The 22,373-nt window shown below is 41.6% G+C and overlaps 2 protein-coding genes across 3 annotated transcripts in view; one reads left to right on the forward strand and one right to left on the reverse strand.

Annotated features, from left to right (window-relative positions):
• Nucleotides 1–268: 268 nt before the first annotated feature.
• LOC119548472 (protein nubbin) overlaps nt 269–22,373 on the reverse strand; it is a 38,037-nt gene continuing 15,932 nt past the window's right edge. The window contains exons 2-5 of one of the 2 annotated variants that reach the window (XM_037855740.1): nt 15,018–15,548; nt 5,390–5,434; nt 1,188–2,936; nt 269–954 (exon numbers count right to left, since the gene is read on the reverse strand). In XM_037855740.1, coding sequence (XP_037711668.1) covers nt 1,303–2,936; nt 5,390–5,434; nt 15,018–15,548 — 2,210 coding nt within the window. In that variant the 3' untranslated portion in view covers nt 269–954; nt 1,188–1,302. Of the gene's footprint in view, nt 955–1,187; nt 2,937–5,389; nt 5,435–9,659; nt 10,381–15,017; nt 15,549–22,373 lie in introns of those variants that run through there. The other variant, XM_037855741.1, reaches the window with a different exon arrangement.
• Nucleotides 18,907–19,926, forward strand: LOC119548473 (THO complex subunit 4). The gene is made up of 2 exons (XM_037855742.1): nt 18,907–18,992; nt 19,047–19,926. The coding sequence occupies exon 2, from the start codon at nt 19,051–19,053 to the stop codon at nt 19,735–19,737; it is 687 nt and encodes a 228-aa protein (XP_037711670.1). The 5' UTR covers nt 18,907–18,992; nt 19,047–19,050; the 3' UTR covers nt 19,738–19,926.

Here is a 22,373-nt window from a genome sequence, read left to right on the forward strand (position 1 = left end):
TTTATTAAAATTTCAGATCGCCTTTTGCCCGTCTCAGACATTTGCGATTCTTCGCGATGCCCTTTCATATGCGCCGCTGAGCTAATTTCAGATACAAATTCCTTCCCTTGTGATTGATATCTTTGAGATATTTCTGTTTTTTGTGGAACGGAAAAATAAATACGCAGTCAAATAAATGCAGACCTGAAACTTAGAAAAGTGGCTTCCGCCAATAAAAGATTTAAGTTATTGTTTTGTATGATAATTATTTTTATTTCATTGTGAGTTTTTCTTTTTGCTTTTTTAGTTATACATTTAAAAATTCTAGTGTTTTCATGCTTTACAATTGTAAATGTTTTCTTGTTTCATTTTCATAAATTCAATTGGTTTTTACACATAAATACGTTGGATTTAAATTAATGTGTTTTGTGTTAGTTTACTTGCCCATAACATACAAAGTACAGCTACTTTATGTTTACATTGTTTTCCTTTGTTTTCTTTTTGTTTTAATTAAAATTAAAATCATTCAAATTGATTATCACAGTATTCACGCGAAAAATAAATATGCCTTAAAACTAGTCTACTGTTTTGATGTGGATAGTGTTTAACTTTATAATAATTCGCTAGGAATTCTTTATGATGACTTTAAAAATTGTGCAGAGACTGTACTTAAATATTAGTAATACACAAATGTCACATAAACTCATAAGGAAATGGAATTTATTTGCTCCTCGGAGCAAGAAATATCATTTCCTTATGATCATAAAATGTTGGTGATCAAGCGAACTTCGTTGTGAAATGTTAACGAGTTCACTTGAACAGCAATATTTTGGATAGACTTTTCAATAGAGTTCCATTAAAATAAATACCATTAATAGTTAACATAAGCAAACCCCATTTTGTGTAGGAGTCGATACCTATCCGTAGTACAGAATTATGCTAGTATTTGATGTGTTTGCGTTTGCGACTTTGAACCTGCAAGATAATAAGCAAAGGAAGAGATAGCATTAGTTAAGTTATAACAATAATTATGAAAGAACTAGTTTTAAACTCAAACCAGCTTTAAAGTAAGATTTTTGTAAATCATTTTTTGACTAATAACACAACTTTTACTAATTTTGATTAATTTTAAAATGAATATTAACCAGAAGGGGCTAATATTGATTAAAATATAAAATGAATATTATTATTTTAAAACAAATACACACCTGCTGTTGCTAAGCTTCCTTAGATTTCTCCCGCACATTGCACTGTCTTTGTCCCCGAATGTGACCTCCCTTAGGCCCAATTCCGCTCCCGATCCGTGACCCTTGACCTGACCCCTTAGTGCATCATATAGGAGGACTCGTCGTCATCGGCGCCCGTGGGACTGTCCAGCGAGGGGTTGATGCGCTTCTCCTTCTGCCGGCGGTTGCAGAACCACACGCGCACCACCTCCTTCTCCATGCCCAGGCGGTCGGCCAGCTGGGTGATCTCCTCGGAAGTGGGTTTCTGGTTGGCCAGGAAGGCCTTCTCCAGGGCCCCGCGAATGGTGGTCTCGATCGAGGTGCGCTTCTTGCGGCGGCGACCAATGATCTCGGGGGTGCTCACGGTGGCCTGCAGGGCCGCAGGATCGAAGACTCCTCCGGTGGCCTGAATGGTGCGATCGGCGTCGTCCAGCCACTTCTGCAGCAGCGGCTTCAGCTTGCACATGTTCTTGAAGCTCAGGTTCAAGGCCTCGAACCGCGAAATGGTGGTCTGCGAGAAGTCGTTGCCGTAGAGCTTGCCCATGGCCAGGCCCACGTCTCCCTGGGTGAAGCCCAGCTTTATCCGCCGCTGCTTGAATGTCTTGGCGAACTGCTCCAGCTCCTCCAGGTCGGTGGTCTCCTCCGGCGAGGGCTCACCCGCTGCCCGGGCGGCCGCTGCACTGGCCACCGTCTTGGGCTGCGGGGTGGTGGTGCCCGGGGTCATCTGGGTGCCGCTGGTGGGCGTACTGGGGGTCAGCATGCCACTCAGCTTCAGACTGGCCGCCGAGTTGGGCGGAGTGATCTGCAGGGGGTGGTGGTGGTGGTGGTGCTGGTGGTGCAGCTGCTGGGGTGAGCTGGCCGGACTGCGTATAGCAATGGGACTCCTTGTGGAGTGCGGTGTGGAGCTGCGCGGCTGCTGCTGCGCGGTCATCTTGTGGTTCAGCTGCAGTGGCTCCTCCTGCTGCCTCTGTTGCTGCTTTTGCAGGGCCTGCAACTGTTGGGTGGCCTGGGCCAAGGCCTGCAGTTGGCTCTGCATTAGGAACTGAGCAGCTGCCACCTGGGCGGTCAGGGCCGGATCATCCTGGGCCAGTCCCAGGGAGCCACTCCTCAGCAGCTCCATGTAGCTGTTGAACTGCTGCGTCAAGGCCACCTGACGCTGCTGAAGCAACTGCTGGAACTGGGCAAAGTCCTGCGGCGACAGGGAGCCGGTCAGCAGAGGATTGTTCATTCCCAGGCCGGCTGCAGCTAGCTGAGCCTGTGGCGAGGACATTCCCGGCAGGGCCAGCAGGGGCGAGATGCCACTCCCCATCGAAGAGGCCACGGCGGCGGCTGCTGCGGCTGCTGCTGCCATGGAGTTGGGTGTGCTGGACCCACCCGAGGGCCCCAGAACCGGGGAGATCATGGGCGCCACCGGCGAGGGCACGGAAATCACCGGAGCAGGCGAGGCATTGGCCGACTTCACCGAGTTCGCCGGCGACTGAGTGCTGTGGCGACTGTTGTCGCTGGTCAAGTTCAGGGCCCCGCCATTGGCATCCTCGTAGTCCTCCTCCTGCTTAAACTGGTGGTGGTTTAGGTGGTGCGGATTGTGGTGGTGGTGGGCCGGGTGGGGCTGCAGCGACATCAGCTGGCGTTTGGCCTGCTGGTGGGTCAAGGACAAGGCGGGACTCAGGGGAGATCGACAGCGATCGCTCGAGGTGCCAACACTCGAGTTATTGTCATCGCAATCGGAAGCTGTAAAATAGAGAGGAGTTTATGGGTTAGGAAAGTGAAATAGATGGCAAACGAAATACAATATAGATAAAATACATCAACAACTTCTCCCGGGAAACCCACAACTCTTTTCCAATCAAGAAAGAGGCGTAACCAACTGGCAAAATACCATGGAAAATGTATTTTCCCATCCTCTCATGCCATGCAAAATGAGTCACCACACGGGCACCTCAAGCCTCCTGACCATTTCCCATTCGAATGTCCTTTTGCATAAATTTAGCATAGGCCACACGAGCGTTTTGTATAATTTTCGTTCAATTTCATAGTCCGTTGGCTTTCGGTTTCGAGTGAAAGCCTTTCACGTGACCACCCACCCATCGCAGTGGTTATATTATGCGAAAACGTCTTCAGCTCCTTTCACCCCCTTCGAGCCCGGTCCATAGTTTACATAGTTCCACCTTGACATCAAATGGAATTCTCATGTTTTCTTTTCATTTCGGCTGACGCTTTTAGCTGCTTTTAAGTGGCATTTTAGCATTTCAAATGCCTGGCCAAGCGATTTGTATAAATTTGCTATTTGTATGCATTTTATTTACCCAGCAAAGGGGAAGGGGAGGGTATCGGCAGAGGCCAATTGATTTGCAATAATATTTAAATACAAGACGAGTTCATTTTTGAGCTAAGACTGCAAACTAGAAGCCCTGACTTCCTCCCTCATAAATGGCAATCAAAGGAGCTAAACCCTTTGAAGTGGCCCCAGGTCTGTACACTCCGAAACTCGCATCCCCACATCCTCACATTCCCAAACCCGAACCCATTCCTATTCCCATTCCCATTCCCCCAACCAATTTCCACATCCTGTCCACTGCAGGCAATTTTTGCATATGTTTGCCTGGGCTACTTTATGACTTGTGCTCGCCTCCTGATGCCTGGTGCCCCATGCCCGAATCCCCAATCCCCATTCCAATCCCCTTTCTCCGATCCGTTGGTGGCTGGATGTACGTGAATTTGATGACTTATTCGCCCAAGTGGGCGACCCACCGACCACATGGTCATCCTTTTTACATATGCGACCGAACCCTGGCCAGGAACGATTTTTTTCTCTGCTCCTCGGACGGGCTACGTGCGTCCATTTGGTATTCAGATGATGTGCAAATTCGATTTGTATGTGTTGTGTGAATGGCTATCGACAAAGGCGGAGAAGGATTCCTTTTTGAAGGGGTTCTAAGAAATCTAGGGTAATTCAGGTTGCCAGCATGGGAAACCCTTCTATGTAGCCATCAAATATTTAACAGGGAGATACATTAAAAAATATATTGGATAGTACTTTTTATAGAGATATTTTGAATAATAATAATTATATTTTAAGGATCAAGAAGAATATATTATGCAATGTCTATTTATTTGTAAGGAGTCTATGTAATAAAAGTAGAGATAAAATCAAACTTGATCATTCAGAACCCCTTTTATGCACGCTCCTGTTCCATTTAGCACAACCAATAAAAAAAAAGCCAAATGGTCAGTTTGACTGCACATTGAGCTACCCCAAAAGCGCTCCCACATACGACTGGCATAACGGAATAATTTTTGCATAAAATATATGTAAATATATATGTTCATGTTCGTGAAAGAAATCACAGCAACTGTGTCCAGTCCCGCACACAGCCGCAGTCGAGCAGACTGCCTCCCTCACACATATTCGGATTCAAATCAAGCGAAATGCTGTCAATAATGTGGTAAAAAAAATAAAAAGGGGGCCAGAAAAGGTTGAAGTTGGTTTTTGTTCGGACCGTGACTAACGAAGTCCATGAAATTTGAAAAGTGTGAATTGCAAATTGAACGCAGCCTTCTCCGAGGAACGAGTTATGAATAATAATCGAAGGCTTTATGAATCTATCAAAAATTTATAGAGCACCCAAGGACCGCCATTCACAATGGTTTCCCTCGCTCCTCGGTTTAGGGAACAATTAGGGGGAATTGACAGACCCAATTGTCACCTCAGAAACTACTTAAGAAGCTGTTAAGTCGAAACACCCATTTAATAAGACATCAAAATCAACTTAAAGACGCCCATCGCCCCTTTTTATTCTCGGTTAAATCACAGCCGAAGGGGTTGTGACAAAAGTTTTGACAGGCCATTGTGCGAGGGGATATCCTCCCTAGGAAAACAGTCCAACCCTAACCCGAACCAGATATATATACCCTATATATCCAGGGCCTAGCGCGTGGCTGTCGCAGGCAAGGGTTGATATTTTGATATTCCCTCCGGTTTATTGTCTTTTTGTCGAACCGAAAACATGCGAGTGATTTAGTGAAACCGAGAACGCCTGATGTAGCTGCCCCAAGCAGATGTTCCAGACCAGAAGTATCTACATATGCATATACCATCTCCCTATGAAGTGGACAAATCTCGTAAATCGTTTTCGGACAACAGCTGATGCTCTGAAATGGGGATTATACAAAAACACACTTACCATTCGATTGAAGTGGCGACGGCGAACGCGACAGGCGACTGATATCTGGAAAGAAAAGGGAAAACAAGAATTTTAGACTGGCTAAATTGAGACCACTTAAAGCTGAAAGTAAAATAACACACGTCGCGAGCATAAAACGGAAAATACAACATTTTCCTAGAAGCAAGCACCCAAGTTTACGATACACAAAATCGATATCGATATACATTCTAGCCAGGACTGACCAAATGGCCGGTCCAGACATCGACACCGTTGCCTATAAAAGGATATTTTTATGGACCTTCCTCGAGGGGCAGTCGAAATGGAGCTGAAGTGGGGTTCAAGGAACACCTGGTCCGTGTACGATTTGAATTTCCGAGTTGCGAACGGACAGCATTTGTTGTGCTGGCTGCATTTTTATGTCTGGAGAAATTGAATTTTGTTTGGTCTCGCTGGCTAATTTACGAGTGCAGCGGTGACCTCTCTAGAATGCATTAGAAATTGAGTGCCCTTTATACTTGGCTATTGTATGACACTTGGGGAAAAGTCAAGGTTTCTATTAGCAGATTAAAATTCTTTAGTATTGAATTACTATATAATATTATTTGGGGTCTGCGCAATAGTTGATATTGATTATATCTTTCTGATTACGTATGGTATTGGTTATACTGCTATTATGTTGTATTATTGTAAACCATGCGAGGATCCACCGGGGCATATGGGGCATAGATTCGGGTTAAAAAGTATATGTTTAAACTCAACAAATTTTTTTTACATCCCCCCCTCACATCCAAATTCTGTATCCGCCCCTGTTGTAATCTATTCTAATATTTTAAATTACTAACTTATGATCCCATTAATAAAACCGCCTAAAAATTCGGTTTGGTTCTTTTCTAGATCAGATCGCAGATCTAGAGACCTCCTTTCGAATTCTCTACCTAGGACCCAGTGAATCAGTTTATCTGAAATGGATTTCTTCCCTTTCGCCACCACGATCTTCCCTCACTTCTGGCACACTTCTGTCGCCTCTTTTGGCCACGCCTTGGCCCGCTAATTAAGCGGCACAACTGCTGCCAGTTCAAGTGGTGTATGTGGCATATGTGCCGATCCAGAATGTATATCGGTTCGGGTTAGGTAAATGAAAATTTTACAAAAACCCGGCGTTAAAATGCCACATAAATTATGTAACTCGGAGGTGGAGAGCCCGGGAAATTCAACACCCTCGCGCGTGTCCAGCACGAGTGAAATGAGCAGCAGTTGAATGGTTTTTGAGAATTTACAGTTTTTGGCAGAGAAATTGCGAAAACCGCAGGACACAGGCCACCCCCAAGAAGAGGCGGCTGGGAAATAAATAAAATTTTAGAGAATCGCCCAGCGGGGGTGGCGGTTTATGTTTATATCGATGGCGATGGTGATGGTCGAAGGGGGATACGAGTCGGTTTCATTGGGCTGTGTGGCGCGCACAATTAGTCAATGACCTCGACAGTTGGCTGGCTGGGGGTGGCTAAAACCAACACACAGGCAGTCCGCCAACCGACCATCTATGCTATATGGTCATCACGTGCGCAGACCGAGACTGACTATCGATTGAGTCGTCGTCGTTGGCGGCGGCGGAAGCTGCGTGTCTTGAACTCTTGACCCCTCCACTTCGGCGGGCCTGGGTTGCTGGAACCCCCGAAAAGTAGCCGAAAAAATAACATAAATAAATAAAATAAAATATAATAGAACGAGGGGAAAGCAAACATAATGTGCGTGCTCTTTGGCCTCCTGTCCTCGCCTGCATATTCGTAGCAAAACAAAACTAGCAAAATCACAAAGAGAGAAAGCTTCAAGTGCGGCGAAATGAAAGCTTGATTAGAGGACTCGAGAGAGTGCCAAAACAATTAAGGAGAGCCTTTTGTTCGCAGGACCAGTGTCCTTAGGATTTTTCTAGCTATAAGTCGTACAACATGTTTATATATCTATTACATTGTAAATACAACTTAAAAGGCCTTCTGATAAATTTAAGGATAGCCTCTTGTACGCTGGACCAGTGTCCTTAGGATTTATCTTACCATAAGCCGTACAAAGTGTTTAAATATCCTTTACATTGTAAATAAAACTTTGCCCGCTTTCTGATAACTTTATAAACCAACAATTGTGGTCTTAGAATATCAATATAAATGCTAATTAAATATTCAACTAGCCTTTGTAATCTTTTTTTTTAAACAATTCAACTGGGTTTTAAGTTCCGATTCCCTTCCAAAGTCATCAACATTTGTTTATCACTTAGCCTGCATTACAAAACAATATTCGCTGCATTTTCGAACGATTTCCGCCTGCTAATTGTAAATCTTAATCGATACTTCATTTATTTCCCTAGGGTTCCAAGAAATACCCATAAAAAGTTGAGCCAGCGGACACACGCCCTCTTTCTTGATCGTCTTTTATAGTGGAGATAGGTGATAAGGTGATATTGTAGAGCAACAACAAACAAAAAGGAAAAAGACTGCATGAGCTCATGGACAATGACTAAAAATAATGTTATTATTCAAGTTGGACATTGTCGTCAATTGCCGAGGCCGTAATCGGGCAAATATATTAATTTAAAACTGATTGGCGAACCAGTATTTTCTGTGGGCTTCGATTAATTTATTAAAATCACCCAAGTATGACGATACTTGTTTACTTTGAGAGGTGGACTTCTTGGAATCTTTGGGGATTGTGCAGGTGTGCAAAACGTTACTTCGATTTTGGTTTGGGCGATAAGCGGTCGCGATAAGCAAATCGTAGTGTACAAGGTAAGTAAGCTCGTATAGGTAAACCATGAGACATATATTAGCTATCGTTAGTTCTTTAGATTAGGGGAGCCACTTGCGTCACGTGCTCGAAAAGGGGGAACCGAAGTACTCCTGCACGAAGTAGTCGAAATTTGTATAGCGTAAAAAAATCCCCAGTTTTATCATCGTCCGTCTATTTCATTAAAATGTTCAACAGTCACCTGCCTATCTGGCGACTTGTATGCGTCAGTTTTACATAATCAATCATAACCCATTCCAAAGTACCCGTCTTGAGCCCGTACCACTTGGTGCACCTCAAGTATGGCTCATCGGAATTATTACGCATATTCCGTAAGCCACATTCGACGATTTTTCTTTTTCCTATATTTGTCATCGAATTGCGCTCTTTTATTGCCCCGCATTTGCAGCGCTTCGAAAACGATAATTGATAAGGTAACAAATTAAAAGTATTGTTTACAGCGGCCAAGCGGTTCCATTGAGTGCCCATCGCCACCAGTATCGGAACCCCTTGCCATCGCCGTTCCTATTTACATGGTCATATTTGTGGGCTGGTTGTGCAAGAAATGCGTCTTTAATAAATATTTTTATGGTCCGGCTTTGGTAATACTCATTCGCTAGTTTTGTAGTTCTGTAGCCTGGCACCGCCGGGGTTTTTGAGACCCGTCTTTAAGTGGGTCGCTGGGAGTTAATATTTATGGCGGAGACACCTGTGCCGGTGTTTGTTTTCAATAAGCAGATTGCAGTTTTCTTTGTTCTAGGTGTTGGGCACTGAGTCTTGGGTTTTTAGTATGTGCAGAGCACCTGACTTGGCAGTCATGGTAATTTTCACGAGGTCTGGCTTAGTAATGCAGTGGTGAAAGGCTGACTTTGCACAGGGTTTGGGGAAATCGGAATTGGGTGGTTATTAGATGGGGTTTCATCGGAACACTTGAGGCTTTAATTAAGAAGGTTCTTATCTAGGACATGGATGACATTTTTAATTATAACCGTATCACCTAATTATTCTATTCATCTTAGTTCATCCGATTTCTACTTCGTCGTTTTCTATTTCGTCGCAAAATCTGTCTACTTGATGCTAGAAATGTGTTAAGAGCTTTTAAATATATTAAGTAATTGAATATACTTAGAGGCACAATGGGCATAACAAAATTTATATTACAATTAGAACTGGAAACTAAATGCGTAATATTAAGAATCTATGCTTTCAAGCTATTAAATGCCAAATTATTGGGGAACTAATACAATAGCTTATTGCTTATAAAAGTTTAAAGGACAACAGTGCTCTCAAAAGTCTAGTTGGGTGTAAAATATTATATCAACGTTATTTATAAAATATGACATTTGAAAATGTTTATAAATGTTATTCAAACATGAACCATTGACTCCAAAAAGTGAATTACAAGATTATAAGCTTTAAAAGCGTTATGTGTCACAAAAAGAGTTAAATAAAAACACAAATTAGAAGAAACACTTTTGTTATGGATTGGTTTTCTTTAGCGACATTAACTTACATCGATTCTGCATTATGTGAACGGCGGCCTCGCGGGCGCTGGTCGGTGTGGATTTGAGCAAGTCGCGCTTCAAGGAGTTGTTATTATCCTCGGGACTAGCGGTGTGCCAACGTAGCTCCGACATAACCATTTTCACAACTCAGTGGTGCAGATGCAAATGTTTATATGCGATATGTTCGATGTTCAATGAGCACTCTAATGTCACTTTAGCACTGGTTCAGATCTGATTGTTTGTTATTTTGCTATTTGTTTGTTGTATGTTTTAGTGTGTTTTCTGGAAGCGCCGCTTTCGTGTGGACGCGTTCGTGTCTCGTGTGAAACTGACAACAGAGAAGCGGTCGCAGCGGCAGGATAGCTCTGCGAACTAACGGATAATCGCTCTAGGCCCGAATGTTTGGGTTCCGTTCTGATGATGATGATATGATGATGATATTGGCTCGGTCTCTGTCTCCGTGTGCTCTCTCTTTCTCGCTCTCTCTGCGAGCGCTCTTCCTCTCCCTCTCCCTGTCTATCTCACTCTCTTTGCCGGCGTTTGGGATTTTGAGTTGGAAACTGCTGTGTTTGTTGCACCCCTAAAAAAGCGCTAAGGGTTGATTTGTCCTTTTTTTAACCCACACACACGCACACACATATATAAACACGGGGGTAAAAAACCGACTGGGGAAATGGTGGCGTATACGTGATAAAAAATGCGATACAGCGCTCCACACGTTTAACTGGTTCCACTTTTGCGAGTCGACTGCAGTTGAATTGGAACTTGGGGCAAAAGGCAGAATCGCAGGCAGAGGAGAGAGAGATAGAGAGAGCGAGCCCCAAATAAAGCTCTTCATCGCACTCGCTCTCTCCCTCTCTCTCTCTGTCTCTCTCGCTGGCATTAGAAATGCGTTCCACACCCACACACATTCAGAATCCAATTGGAGTGGAGAGGAGAAGTTCTTGGGCTCTCTCGAATGCGAGTGAATTGTAAACTAACACACACATTTTATGCGCTTTAAAATGTAGTGTGAGCGTGTGTGAGTGGGGGGCTACCTCGTTTGTGGTTCGCTCGTGGGCTCCATTGTTGGGCATGTGTGTGTTTGTGCTGAAGTAGTTGTGTGTGTGAGATGCGTGCGCTTGTTTGAGGCGTGGCTTAAAATTTAAATTTGGCTTTCAAATGGCAATGGATTTTTTATTCGGCCCCCCGCTCTTTGGAGCTGTATGTGTGTATGCATATTATTTTATGATTGGCGAGTCAAAAATGCTGCTGGTGTGTGTGTGCTTGTGAGCTATGTAAAAATATTTTAAAGCTGCGTCGACGTCGACTGCAGCAGAACCCCCTCCCCTTTCCACAAAAAAACTCACTTTATATTTGCAGCATTGTCGTCTTCTGATTTCGCTCTTTGTTCTGGCTCCCGTTTCCTCTCCGCTTTCGCAATTTTATTTGCCATTCATGTATGCACACATGTGCGGAGCCCCTACTCCCAAAAAAGACCCCCATCCACCCACCCACTTCCCCCCGAAAGTTGGCATCTCCTTTTTTGAGCTTGCCCACTTGGCAGCATTTTCTTTTCCCTTGGCTTTCTTTGCGTTTGATTCTCGGTCTTGCCAAATTTTCTCTTTTCCCGTTTTTATTATTTTTTATGATTTGTTTTGGTTCTTGTATTAACTTTAATAGGAAACGACACTTATGGTCAAAAGTATTTTAGAATCGTAATAAAACAAAGTTATAGAATAAATGGAGTTTTAACCCGCACAAATACAAATTTAAGTCATTTAGTTGTTAACCTACAAAATATTTGAACAGCGTGATTAAATAATTTTTGTACAGCACGAAACACAATTTTTTGATTAATTTTTTATAAACAATTAAATAAATAAAAGAAATTAATGGCAATAAAAATATAATAAATGCAGTGCCTTTTCAAAAATTACCGTGACCTGAAAAATCTGACACAAGGGTCAACTTCCTTGAATTTCTTTTTTATGCATATTGAAGACCCAATGTTTTTTATATTCCTAAGAACTGCGACGACAAACAAATTATAATGAAAAAGTCAAATTTTCAAGGCGAGAGTAACAAAATCTTTCCCATATATAAAAAACTAGCCCAACTACCTGACCAATGCAGGGTAGGCATACATTTTTTATGCGTAAATTGCTTTGTTATGGAAAAGAATCATAAAAAATTGTTACAAAGTCATAAAAAGTCAAAAATTACAGACAGGTAAGTCGAGGTCGAGTCATAGGAAGCAGTGACTGGGTCCTGACAAGCGTTTAACGCTTCCATCAATGATAGCCACCTAGGGTTCTGTTCGGCTCGGTATAGTTTTCCTTCAGTCCGAAGGATTTCGCGCTCCTAGCCGTCTTTTTTTTACGACGCAAACTGGCTCGATTTCCACGTAAATCATAAAAAACATTCGATACGTTTGGTGTCTCAGGATACCGAGTCATTCGAGTCAGTTGGGCAGTCAGAAAGTCGGTTTGTCGGCCAGCATCCTGGGTCTACATGTTAATTAGCCCAAGAGGCATTGGTCCACTTCGACTACTGGTCATCCGCTCTCTCACGTTCGCAAAGAGCTGTTAAAAAAAGGATTTCTGGGATGCCCTACAGGGTATTGAGGTGATTTTGGGCAAAACTGAGCTGGAAAAAGCTGTATATCCAATATTTTGCTTTGTTATTTATTTCTTAAAATGCAAATGATTGTAAAAGCCTTTGCTTAATTGTAATCCGTATATAACCCTTTTATTAATATTTAAATGTACCTATCAAATTAAAAAATAATTAACAGATATTTAAAAACTGGGTTATTGTTTCTCAAGACGAACTATTTATTCTTCTGATTTAATAAATTTTTACTTTTTCTCAACGTTTTTAAAGTATTTTCGGTTTAATAGTTAATACATTTAAAAATTTTATCTTACTTGGATTCCATATTGATGCTTCATTTTATGCAGGGTATCATGTGGTCGAGACTGCTTATTTTATTTAGCTGATGTTGACTTGCTGACCGTTTGACTTTTTTATTTGCGTGAACTCGAACTGATGCTATGTGGCCTACTGTGCGTGTCCATAAAAAATATCAAAACTATTTGTCGGCTCGCCCGCTATCTCCCTCTCTGTCCGGCATTCCCGCACTCCCTCACCCTTTCGCACTCACCTCACACTGCGAGGCGTCCTTGCGGCCCATCGTAAAAGAAAATTCGTTGCCGAGAATTACTTAAGTCAATGTAGGCAAAGATCATAAAAAGGCAAAAAGTGCAGAAGAGTTGAGCCTGGCAAACAACATTTTTATTGGGGCAGCCGGAAAATATTAAAAAGAAAATGGAAAGGGAATTTTCCGTACCCATTTGGAGGGTACTTGGTAAATTGTTTGAGAAAATAATGAAAAGTGAAATGTCTAATGAAGTCGTAAAGTGTTTTGGACCAGCAAACATGTTGGCATGTGTTTGTACTTTAGTAAGATCTCCCTTTTTGGGGCTTGTTCTTGTGGGTTTTCTGATTATTAGATTTTAGTGCATTGATTAATGGGAAAAGGAAACTGAACTTGGGGTTACAAGAAGGTTTATATATATTCTAAGGTTACAAGATTTTATGATAATAGTTTACAGCGGAATTGACATTCTAAGGAGTGAATTGTATGTTTTTCCAAATTTTTAAAAAATCCTTTAATACTTGTACAATTTTAGTCATCAGCAATACAAGGAATTTAAGATATACAAACTTTTTAGTAAATTTTTTTTGTTCCGGTATTCTTAGACTTGCCAGTTTTACCATTACAAATCTTTCATGAATTAAAATTCACTTTTACCATCATTTCTGCACACATTTACGAAAGTCATCTGCCCTGGCAGATTATAGTTTGGCACCCTTTCAGGAACTATAAATTTCAGTTGAAAAACTCACCCCCGTTCAGCGAGAGTGTGTGCCTTAATTAAATTTGTCCCTCATTCTAATCAGCAGCTTAGCATCTCCTAAAATCCGCTCACACTTTTGCTAGAAATTATAGGAAATTTGAACTCAAATAACTTGGGGATGGACCAAAGAGGGTAGCACTTCCAAAAATGAGGAGGGAAAAGGAAAAGCTGCAGCAGCCTGTCCTTGGACCAAAAATATTCATGATCCTTGGCATCGCATTCCCCTAAGGTTTTTTACATATCTCCGATGGCAACTTCAATTCAGACTTTGTCTTTGTTTTGGGTAACATGATGAAGCACCGAATCATCGATGTCGAGGATGACATTCAATGACGTTCTTTGATTCTTATTTATGTCCTTACAGAAAATTTCGGTCTGTTTTTTTTTTGGGTAGAAAAGAACAGAAATCAATTGCGTTGTCTGCCTACCTCGATAAGGAAATATTTCTTAAAAAACACACGATAGAGCGAGGCTAAACAATGGAATAGCAAAGAACATGCTACGGTACTTTGCTAGCATTTGACACCCCAAAAAGTAAGGACACACATCGGCAGGACCCTCAGGTAGTGAGTACCGAGTCCTGAGATATGCATATACGAGGCGTTTACCTACCCCAAGTGCATTTTTTCCGCTTTTTTATGCAATTTTTAGCATGAAAATTTGAGTTTCCTTCTGTTTGTCTAGGGGTAGTTAGGAAACTTACTCTGCGTTTCATTTTTTCGGGAGTTTTATAGCGAGTATCCTTAATTGCGTTCTTTCTTTCTTTAATATTTTGAGTATACCTAGATCTCCGATTGTGGTTGTTAACGGTTTTTGATTTATTTTTCGCCTTTTTCTCAAAAAACATACTCTCTTCGTGAATTATTTTTGGGACTTATTTTGCGGAAGTTTCCCACGAGTTTTAAGGTAAAAAAACGGAAATCTTTTTGCATGCCTTCAGCTGTGATTTTAGCAGAGGACAGTTGCCTAATGAAATATTGGTTTGGGTAATTGGAAGGTAGAAGATGCGGGACAGAAAATTTCAAATATCGTTTTTTAGAAAGCGAGGCTTAAGATTTTCTGATCTTATGAAGATTTAATGGACTTTAAGAATAGGCTTAGGATCTATTAAAAGTTATAATTTATAACTTATAAGATTAAGATATTCAGATAAAGCCAGTGTTTATAAAATTTTAACATTTTTGTAACCTCTTTTATTGCGGTTAATAATTTAAAATTTGTGAATGCTAACTAAATAAACAGATAAATATTAATAAAGAAGCTTTTAAGATAATATATTTAAAATAAAATGACTATCTAATGTTTTCAGAACTGAAGTATGAGACTTAATTGTTTAAAAACATAGTTCTTCCCAAAGAAGTGTTTCATTTAATATTATCATATATATATGCACACCTATTCTCCTCTTTTAAGGAAAATCTTCTTAACTTTAATTTTCATCGCATCAGTCCCTTCTCTACTCACCACTTGGGTCCTGCAATTTCAGGCACTGCTCTAAATCTCGCACATCCTTGCTGGCATTGTTCAAGTGGCCATAGAGAGCAACTGCTGCTCCGGTCAGTTCCAGGACCTTATCCTTTTCCTCCTCCCGCTCCTCCCGCTCCTCCTGCTCCTCCACTTTCAATTGCAGAGGCGACGAAGCATTGTTGCTGGCAATCTGAGCTGGGTGCAGCCGTTCGGCTCCTGTATCCTTTGGCTGCTCAACATATTCATCACACGATTGCAACTTCAATTCGAGCGTTAGCTTCTTGTCCTGCATCCTCGTCTCCTCGTCCTGTTCCGAAGGGGGCGACGCGGAGGGGGAGTGGCAGGACACGCGGGCCGAGGAGGCGGGGGAGGACGAGAGGAAGGAGCTGCTGTGATTTGCGCTGACATCGCGCATATTTGTGTCAACAGCAGTCAAAGTTCCATCTTTGTTCTCCCCGGGACTCGTTAGGACGGCTTCATTCGCAGCCCCGGCATGTTGTTGGCTTGGCTCGAATTTAAAGTTGCCAACTGCAAAGGAAAATGCGGAAAATAGATTCTCTAAGATTTTATTTTGCTATCCGCTTGAGTAAGTCAGAAACCCTTGACTAGGACATAGTTTAATAAAAAAGTATGTTGTAGCCTATACTATGATATTTATGTTTATCCCAATTATGAACTGGTTAATTGTAGTGATTTCGTTATAAAACTTAATAATCAATTATAAAACAAGAAAGAACGCTATAGTCGAGTGCCTCGACTATCAGATACCCGTTACTCAGCTAAAGGGACCAAAGGGAAATGGAAATAAGCAAGCAGCAAAGCAAGACTGAAATGCGCCACCTACCGGCGGTAGACAGATTTAAGCGTTATGGGCGTTAGGGTGGGCGTGGAAAATTTTTTTTTGGTCAATCGATAGGTATTGACGAGACCGATACAGTTCAGTTAAAATTTTGTATCTAGCATGAAAATTGTGGGCGCCACAGGCTTGGGCGGTTTGTGGGCGTTAGAGTGGGCGTGGCATACTCGCGTATCAAAATTGCGCTGCGTACAAAGGTTCGGAATCTAAATCTGAAATCCTGATTCTATATCTTTGATAGTTTCCGAGATATCCACGTTCATATTTACGATTTTTTGAAGTTTGGGGGCGGTTTGTGGGCGATAAAGTGGGCGTGGCAAACTTTTTTTAAGTCAATCGATAGGTATTGATGAGAACAATACATTTCAGTTAAAATTTTTATTCTAGCATCAAAACTGTAGGAGCAACAGTTTTGGGCGGTTTGTGGGCGTAAAAGTGGGCGTGGCACTCTACTGAAACAAACTTGCGCTGCGTAAGAAGATCAGGAATCTGCACGCCAAATCTCAATAGCCTAGCTCTCATAGTTTCCAAGATCTCAGCGTTCATCCGGACAGACAGACGGACAGACGGACAGACGGACAGACGGACAGACGGACAGACGGACAGACGGACAGACGGACAGACGGACATGGCTAGATCGACTCGGCTAGTGATCCTGATCAAGAATATATATACTTTATGGGGTCGGAAACGCTTCCTTCTGCCTGTTACATACTTTCCGACGAATCTAGTATACCCTTTTACTCTACGAGTAACGGGTATAAAAAGTTATGTTAAAATTATTAATGTTAATACGTAAGTTCATTAATTGATGATAATGACTTTTTTTTTAAATTTCATTCTTCAAAAAATGCAATATATATATTTGTAAGATTTTAGAAAAACATGCATTCTTATACAAAACATTCTAGTCGTTAATTTTCTAATTTATGATTATGATGTAAGTTATTTCTGTTCTTTAACGATCTCTTACTTAATTTTTTTCATTTGTTAAAAACTTGTGACTCTGCTGATTACAAAATATTTAAAATGATTTACATGATTTAGTCATGTCATGTCATTAAGAAGGAACACCATTTTGTATGCCTATATATTCAAATCACTGCCAGCGAACCAATCACAAGCACAAATCGCTATCTTCGAAAGGGTTGACTTCGGGATTTACATAAGCCTATCGTTATGGAATCACAGCAACCCTTTTTTATGACTCACCCCATTTGAATATGCTTCACCCTCTGGTGGGCCATAAAAAAGGGGTTGATTTACATAAAAAACGGGCGGGCAGTGTCGGGCCTTCATTTTAATATTTCCCCCGGGGTTGATGGCCCAATACGCACACTCCTGGAAATATGCTGATAACGTCATATTTCCCTGGCTTTTGGTGTGGAGAAATGTTGGGAGGGGATACTCCGGAGGGGGGACTCTTAAAAAAGCAACCAACCGGGCACATTTCATTGGCTGAAGAGCCCTCACTCGGCATGGGGCCCAAAAAAGAACGGGGAAATATGAAAAATATTTTCATGGCAAGGCGTTGAAATGTCTCCGGGTAACTGATGCTTGAAATAACGGCAGGACATCGCCATCATGTGTTCACTGAGTCCTGTTCCTGTTGCTGGGTAATTTCTGTGCTCAGGAATGCCACTAAAAAATGAGTCACATGGATGGGTTTCAAGTGTGAAAGTTCTCTGAGGGGAAACAAATTAGAAGGGGAAATCCAAAATGTTTAGGAATGTGTTTTTTTAAATAAGGGAAGATAAACCTAAGAAACCAGATTTAGGTTGGTAATGTTATTAAGCTTTGTAGATATAGAAAAGAATGAGACTTAACTTTTGGGTCAGAATACTTAGATATCTGTTCATAATCATAAAGCGAAAACCTTTTAATCTAAAAATTTGCAATCTATTTAAACTAGACTTACCACAGAGATAAATCTTAAGTAACCAGCATGTTCTTTGTCATTATGCTTTCTTTTTGTGTTTCCAAGAACTCCCTTTCATTTAGTTTTTTATCGCAAGGTATTCAGGATCTGCGATATTTCAGGATTTCAATTTCTCGCTTCAGCAAACAAATCTCCGCCTGTTGCGCAACCTGAATATCTTAGGAAAGGTAAACTTCTGAGGACAAGCCGACAGGGATATAATAAGGATAACTGCAACTACAAACGAATTGCAGCATTAAACGAAAGGCAACAAAGAGTCCAAAAATTATTAGATTTTTTACCGTTTGACAGCGCATTTCAATTGCACAATTACGAGGAAGTGGCAGCACCGAGAAAAGGATCCTCCTACGGTCATAAATTTCTGTCAGCCAGGACTTTAATTGAGGAGCTATCGGCGGAGAGACCTGCCCGAGATCGATGTCCATCCATCTCCCTTCCTCCGCCGAAGGCCAGGTGTAGCCGGGAATCAAAGGAGGTGTTGCTGGGGTCCAGAAGGATTCTATACCGCAATACAGGAGCAGTCGCACCATCGTCGTGGGAACTGCACATTGCGCAAAGGACAATGGATCGAGCTCACCTAACCAAGTGCAATTTGGCTTTTGTCCCCTGGCAACTGCACCACACCCGCTGCGATTTTCGGCACACAAAGTGTAACTGTAACACTGGCCAAGAAAAACGAAGAAGAACCCGGTTCTAGACAATAGCGGATCTGGAGAATCGGGAAATGATGATCACCAGCCCTTTGTGATCACTTGGCTACGCACCAAAAATAAGCGAAACAAAACGGCAGCACAATGGGCAAAGTGATTATTGTTGCGACTTTTGCTCTTTTGTGTATGCGAAACGTGAATTTATTTCTTCTTCTTTTGCGACTTTTTATATAGTATCCAAGGTATTATAATATGGGTGGGATAGTCGAAACAGCGCAGTGGGAAACATGGGTAAAATTTTCATACACATTTTCATTTTTATAATTTTTCATTTTTTGGATCTGTAGGCTTTGTAAGTTTTTTCGAAGAACTTTTCCTCAATCAATAATGTAATTAGTTTTTGTACAGAACTAAGTAGCCATTTTTTTAAACGTCCAAAGATCTCAGACGGTGTTGTATACTCTGTCATACGACGTTTATATAGTTTGCATTTCTTCCTTAAAATACAGTTTTCAAACGGATTTTTGGTAGCTATTGTTTCTGTTCTTTTGCAGAATCATTAAATACAACAATTTCCACAGCTTCATGATGAACAGCATGATGATGAGCCTTGACGAAATCATCAAGTCAAATCGCTTTCGCCAAAAACCAAAAGAGACACGTGGTGCTCCCAAGGGAAATCGTCGTGCTGAGGGAAAACGTTTGATCGGGAAGAAATCACCAGGAAATGGTTCTGGAAGGGTTCGCAAATTCCGCAAGCGCAGTGGAGCCACTCAGAAGATCAAGTTCTCTCGAGGCAACGGGACTAGTAGAGAAAAAAGACCCACTTCCCTGATGGTTTGCAATTTGGACTACGGCGTGAACGATGCGGACATCATGGAACTGTTCAATGAAAATGGACTGATGAAGAAAGGGGCTGTGCACTACGACAGCTTTGGTAACTCATTGGGCACCGCCGAATTGGTATTTCAAAACAGCGATGATGCCATGAACATCCTAAAGAAGTTCCACGGGGTTCGTTTGGACGGACGTCGGTTGAAAATACATCTGGTTCTGACCACTCCCGATGTCAAGCCTCAACCATTCAAGTTTCGTCCTTTCAAGCGCTCTTTTAAGCGTGCTCCTTTGAAGTCTCGTAACATCAACCGCAGTGTTGGAGATCTTGATTCTATGCCTTGGGACAGAAGGCATGGATCGAATTCGAACTATATGCAGGAGCCCGACGAATATGACATTATGGGGACCTGGTTGCCGAACTGGGATCGTTGCTAAGAGTCACAAATGTATATATACCTCATGAATATTCAATACTTTTAACCAGGGTAAACATTGCATGGTACAGCAAAATGTATTGACCAAGTCATACACGAAGAATAATGGACTTTGTATACGATTCTAACGATTTTTAAGCCACTTCACTCAACATACATCTATGAATTAAAAATCGTTCACAAAGCCCCACCGTTGCAAAAAAAGTAGTTTTTATGTTTACTTTATTTTAAATACTGGTATACCTCCATAAATTACTTTAGAACCATAAATAATAATAATACTAACATAATATTGAAATATGCTTTTTGTTTAATTAAATTTCTCTTTGCTTAATTATGATCTCTGTTTTGTCATACACATGATTTATGTATCTCTTTCTTTCTTGAACCCGCCCAATGCATGTAGAGCCATGCATAAAATACACTGGCAGCAATTCTTCGAAGCTTGGCGCTCATTTAAATAACGGTGCGCTCTGTTTAATGCGCTTTTGGCACGCAACTTGGGTTTTTTTTGCATACACTGAGCACAATTAGCGCTTATAATTCGCAGTGCGTTCGGCCCCCGTCCCTCTCGTCTTGGTTTTTGACGCCCCCGCTTTTTACACGCCTTTCTACACTTCGCTGCTTGTTTGCATAAATTTCGTGCCAGGCACTTGCGCCCGCTCGCCCCGTCTCTTTCCCTTCCACACTTTGCATGTGCAACCGCTCGAGACGCCCGTCTTGCCTCTCTTTCCCGCACCCGGTCCTCTGCGTTTTGCGTTTTGTAATTGCAGTTATTTGGCCCAAGACGCGCATTATAAAAGCAAACATCAGCGGGCCGCAAAAAATGGTCTTAAATTGCGTAAACTCATATTAAACACATAGATTTAATTTAATTTTTATTTCTATTGCATTTAAATTTTGCTTAGCACCGCTGCAAATGAAGTGAAAATGTGTGGCAAGACCATAATTATAGTGGATTTTCAATTGCTGTCTGTGGAAATTATAGGGTAAGGTTGATATGTTTGAAACAGCAAAATAAATAATTCATTTGGTCTTAATTAAAAAATAATCGTTTTTCATATGAGGGCTTTTAATTATTATAATAACTACAACTGTTTCTAGAGAATCGGTATTTTCTGAAAGAGAAAATTAACTTTCTCCGCTAATGAAAAGTATATATGGCATAGTATATTGCCAATATTACACCCATTCCCACGCTCTCCCAGAACCCGCAATATTTTGCCATTTTTTAATGGGTTTTTTTCTGTAGTTTACCCATTTTTTCACAATTTAAAATCGATGTTTCCCAAGAAAACACTCTATGCTGGTGGTAATAAAATCCTTTTTATTTATGTTTCATAAAAATACGTTACGAAATTGTGCAAAAATGGCAGAAATAAACTCAAGAGGTTAAATGTCACCTAAGCGGATTCGATTTTCGTTTTTTGTCACCCTGAGATTTTTCAGGCAATTACTTGCCGATTTTTAGCACATTTTTACCAAATTTTGAGCGCGCAAAGTAAAAAGGAATTTCAATGGCAGCTGCTCATGACGCACCAAAGGGGTGGAAAAGGGGCGACCATTAAATGTGGGCATGGCTCTAAAATGCGAAAAAATCAAAACCCATATGTACATGAAATTTCAACCCTGTTTTGCATGAACATGAATGATAAGCAAAAAACAAAGTTTGGAAACTCCCGAGGGCCAATAAAAAATTGTTTGAAGTAATAAAAAGTGGATGGGGCACGGAGGCTATGTATCGGAAGAGATATCAATGTGATCATCGCAGAACAAAATCGAAAGCAGCGCGTGCGGGGAAAGGATGCGCCTTTCGCTCGAGTCCTTAAACCGAGCGTGCTGCGCATGCGCGCCTTGTTTGTTATTGTCCCCGTTGTGTAACCCAATCCCCGGATCCCCGTAAGGGTTAGCGATCGAGAACCCTGCTTTAAAATTGTTCGAGTGAGTCGCCGATGATTTTTGAAAACAGAGAATGTTTTGTCGTCGTCGCTAAATGTGGCGGAACTTGCAGCTTCCAATGGCAGCGCATCGCATTTATCATCATTAAAGGCGGCCCGGCACACGCATATCGTCGTCGATCGAATATCCTGGCCCGGGATCCTTTCACTTTTGTGCCAAAGGCTTGTGGCCACTGCGGGTCGCAGCTGCTCTCCCTCTATTTGTTTGGAAATTAAATTTGACATGCAAACATTTTCACATTTTCCCCTTTTTTTGGTTGGGGGTGTCACACGTCCTGCGAAAGGATTTCGATTTCGCTGGGTTCTCAATTCAAATTCGAGCTGTCGCCGCTGACTTCCTTGTAACACGATACACGGAGTGAAAGTAATTTGCGACAAATTTCCACATTTTCCATTTCCATGTGCACACACACACACCACAAAAGTGAAAGCCATGCAAATGCCTCAACAGCTGTTTTTCGACTTGGAAAATGGTTTTCGTCTGGCTATGCGGCAAATGCCGTCGAAAATTTGTTAGCTAAAAATGTTAACAAGCGAAATTAATGAGCCCTGCAACATGAACAAGAAAATATTATTTACGTTTCCATTTTCCTGCAGTTCTTCTTTTTCAGAGCAAAAAGTTATTAATTTAGATGCCAAGTCGAGATATGTGTTAAGTGAATAATTATGGGGTTGCCGT

Source organism: Drosophila subpulchrella, chromosome 2L (assembly GCF_014743375.2).
Source record: "Drosophila subpulchrella strain 33 F10 #4 breed RU33 chromosome 2L, RU_Dsub_v1.1 Primary Assembly, whole genome shotgun sequence".
Taxonomy (NCBI): Eukaryota; Metazoa; Arthropoda; class Insecta; order Diptera; family Drosophilidae; genus Drosophila; species Drosophila subpulchrella.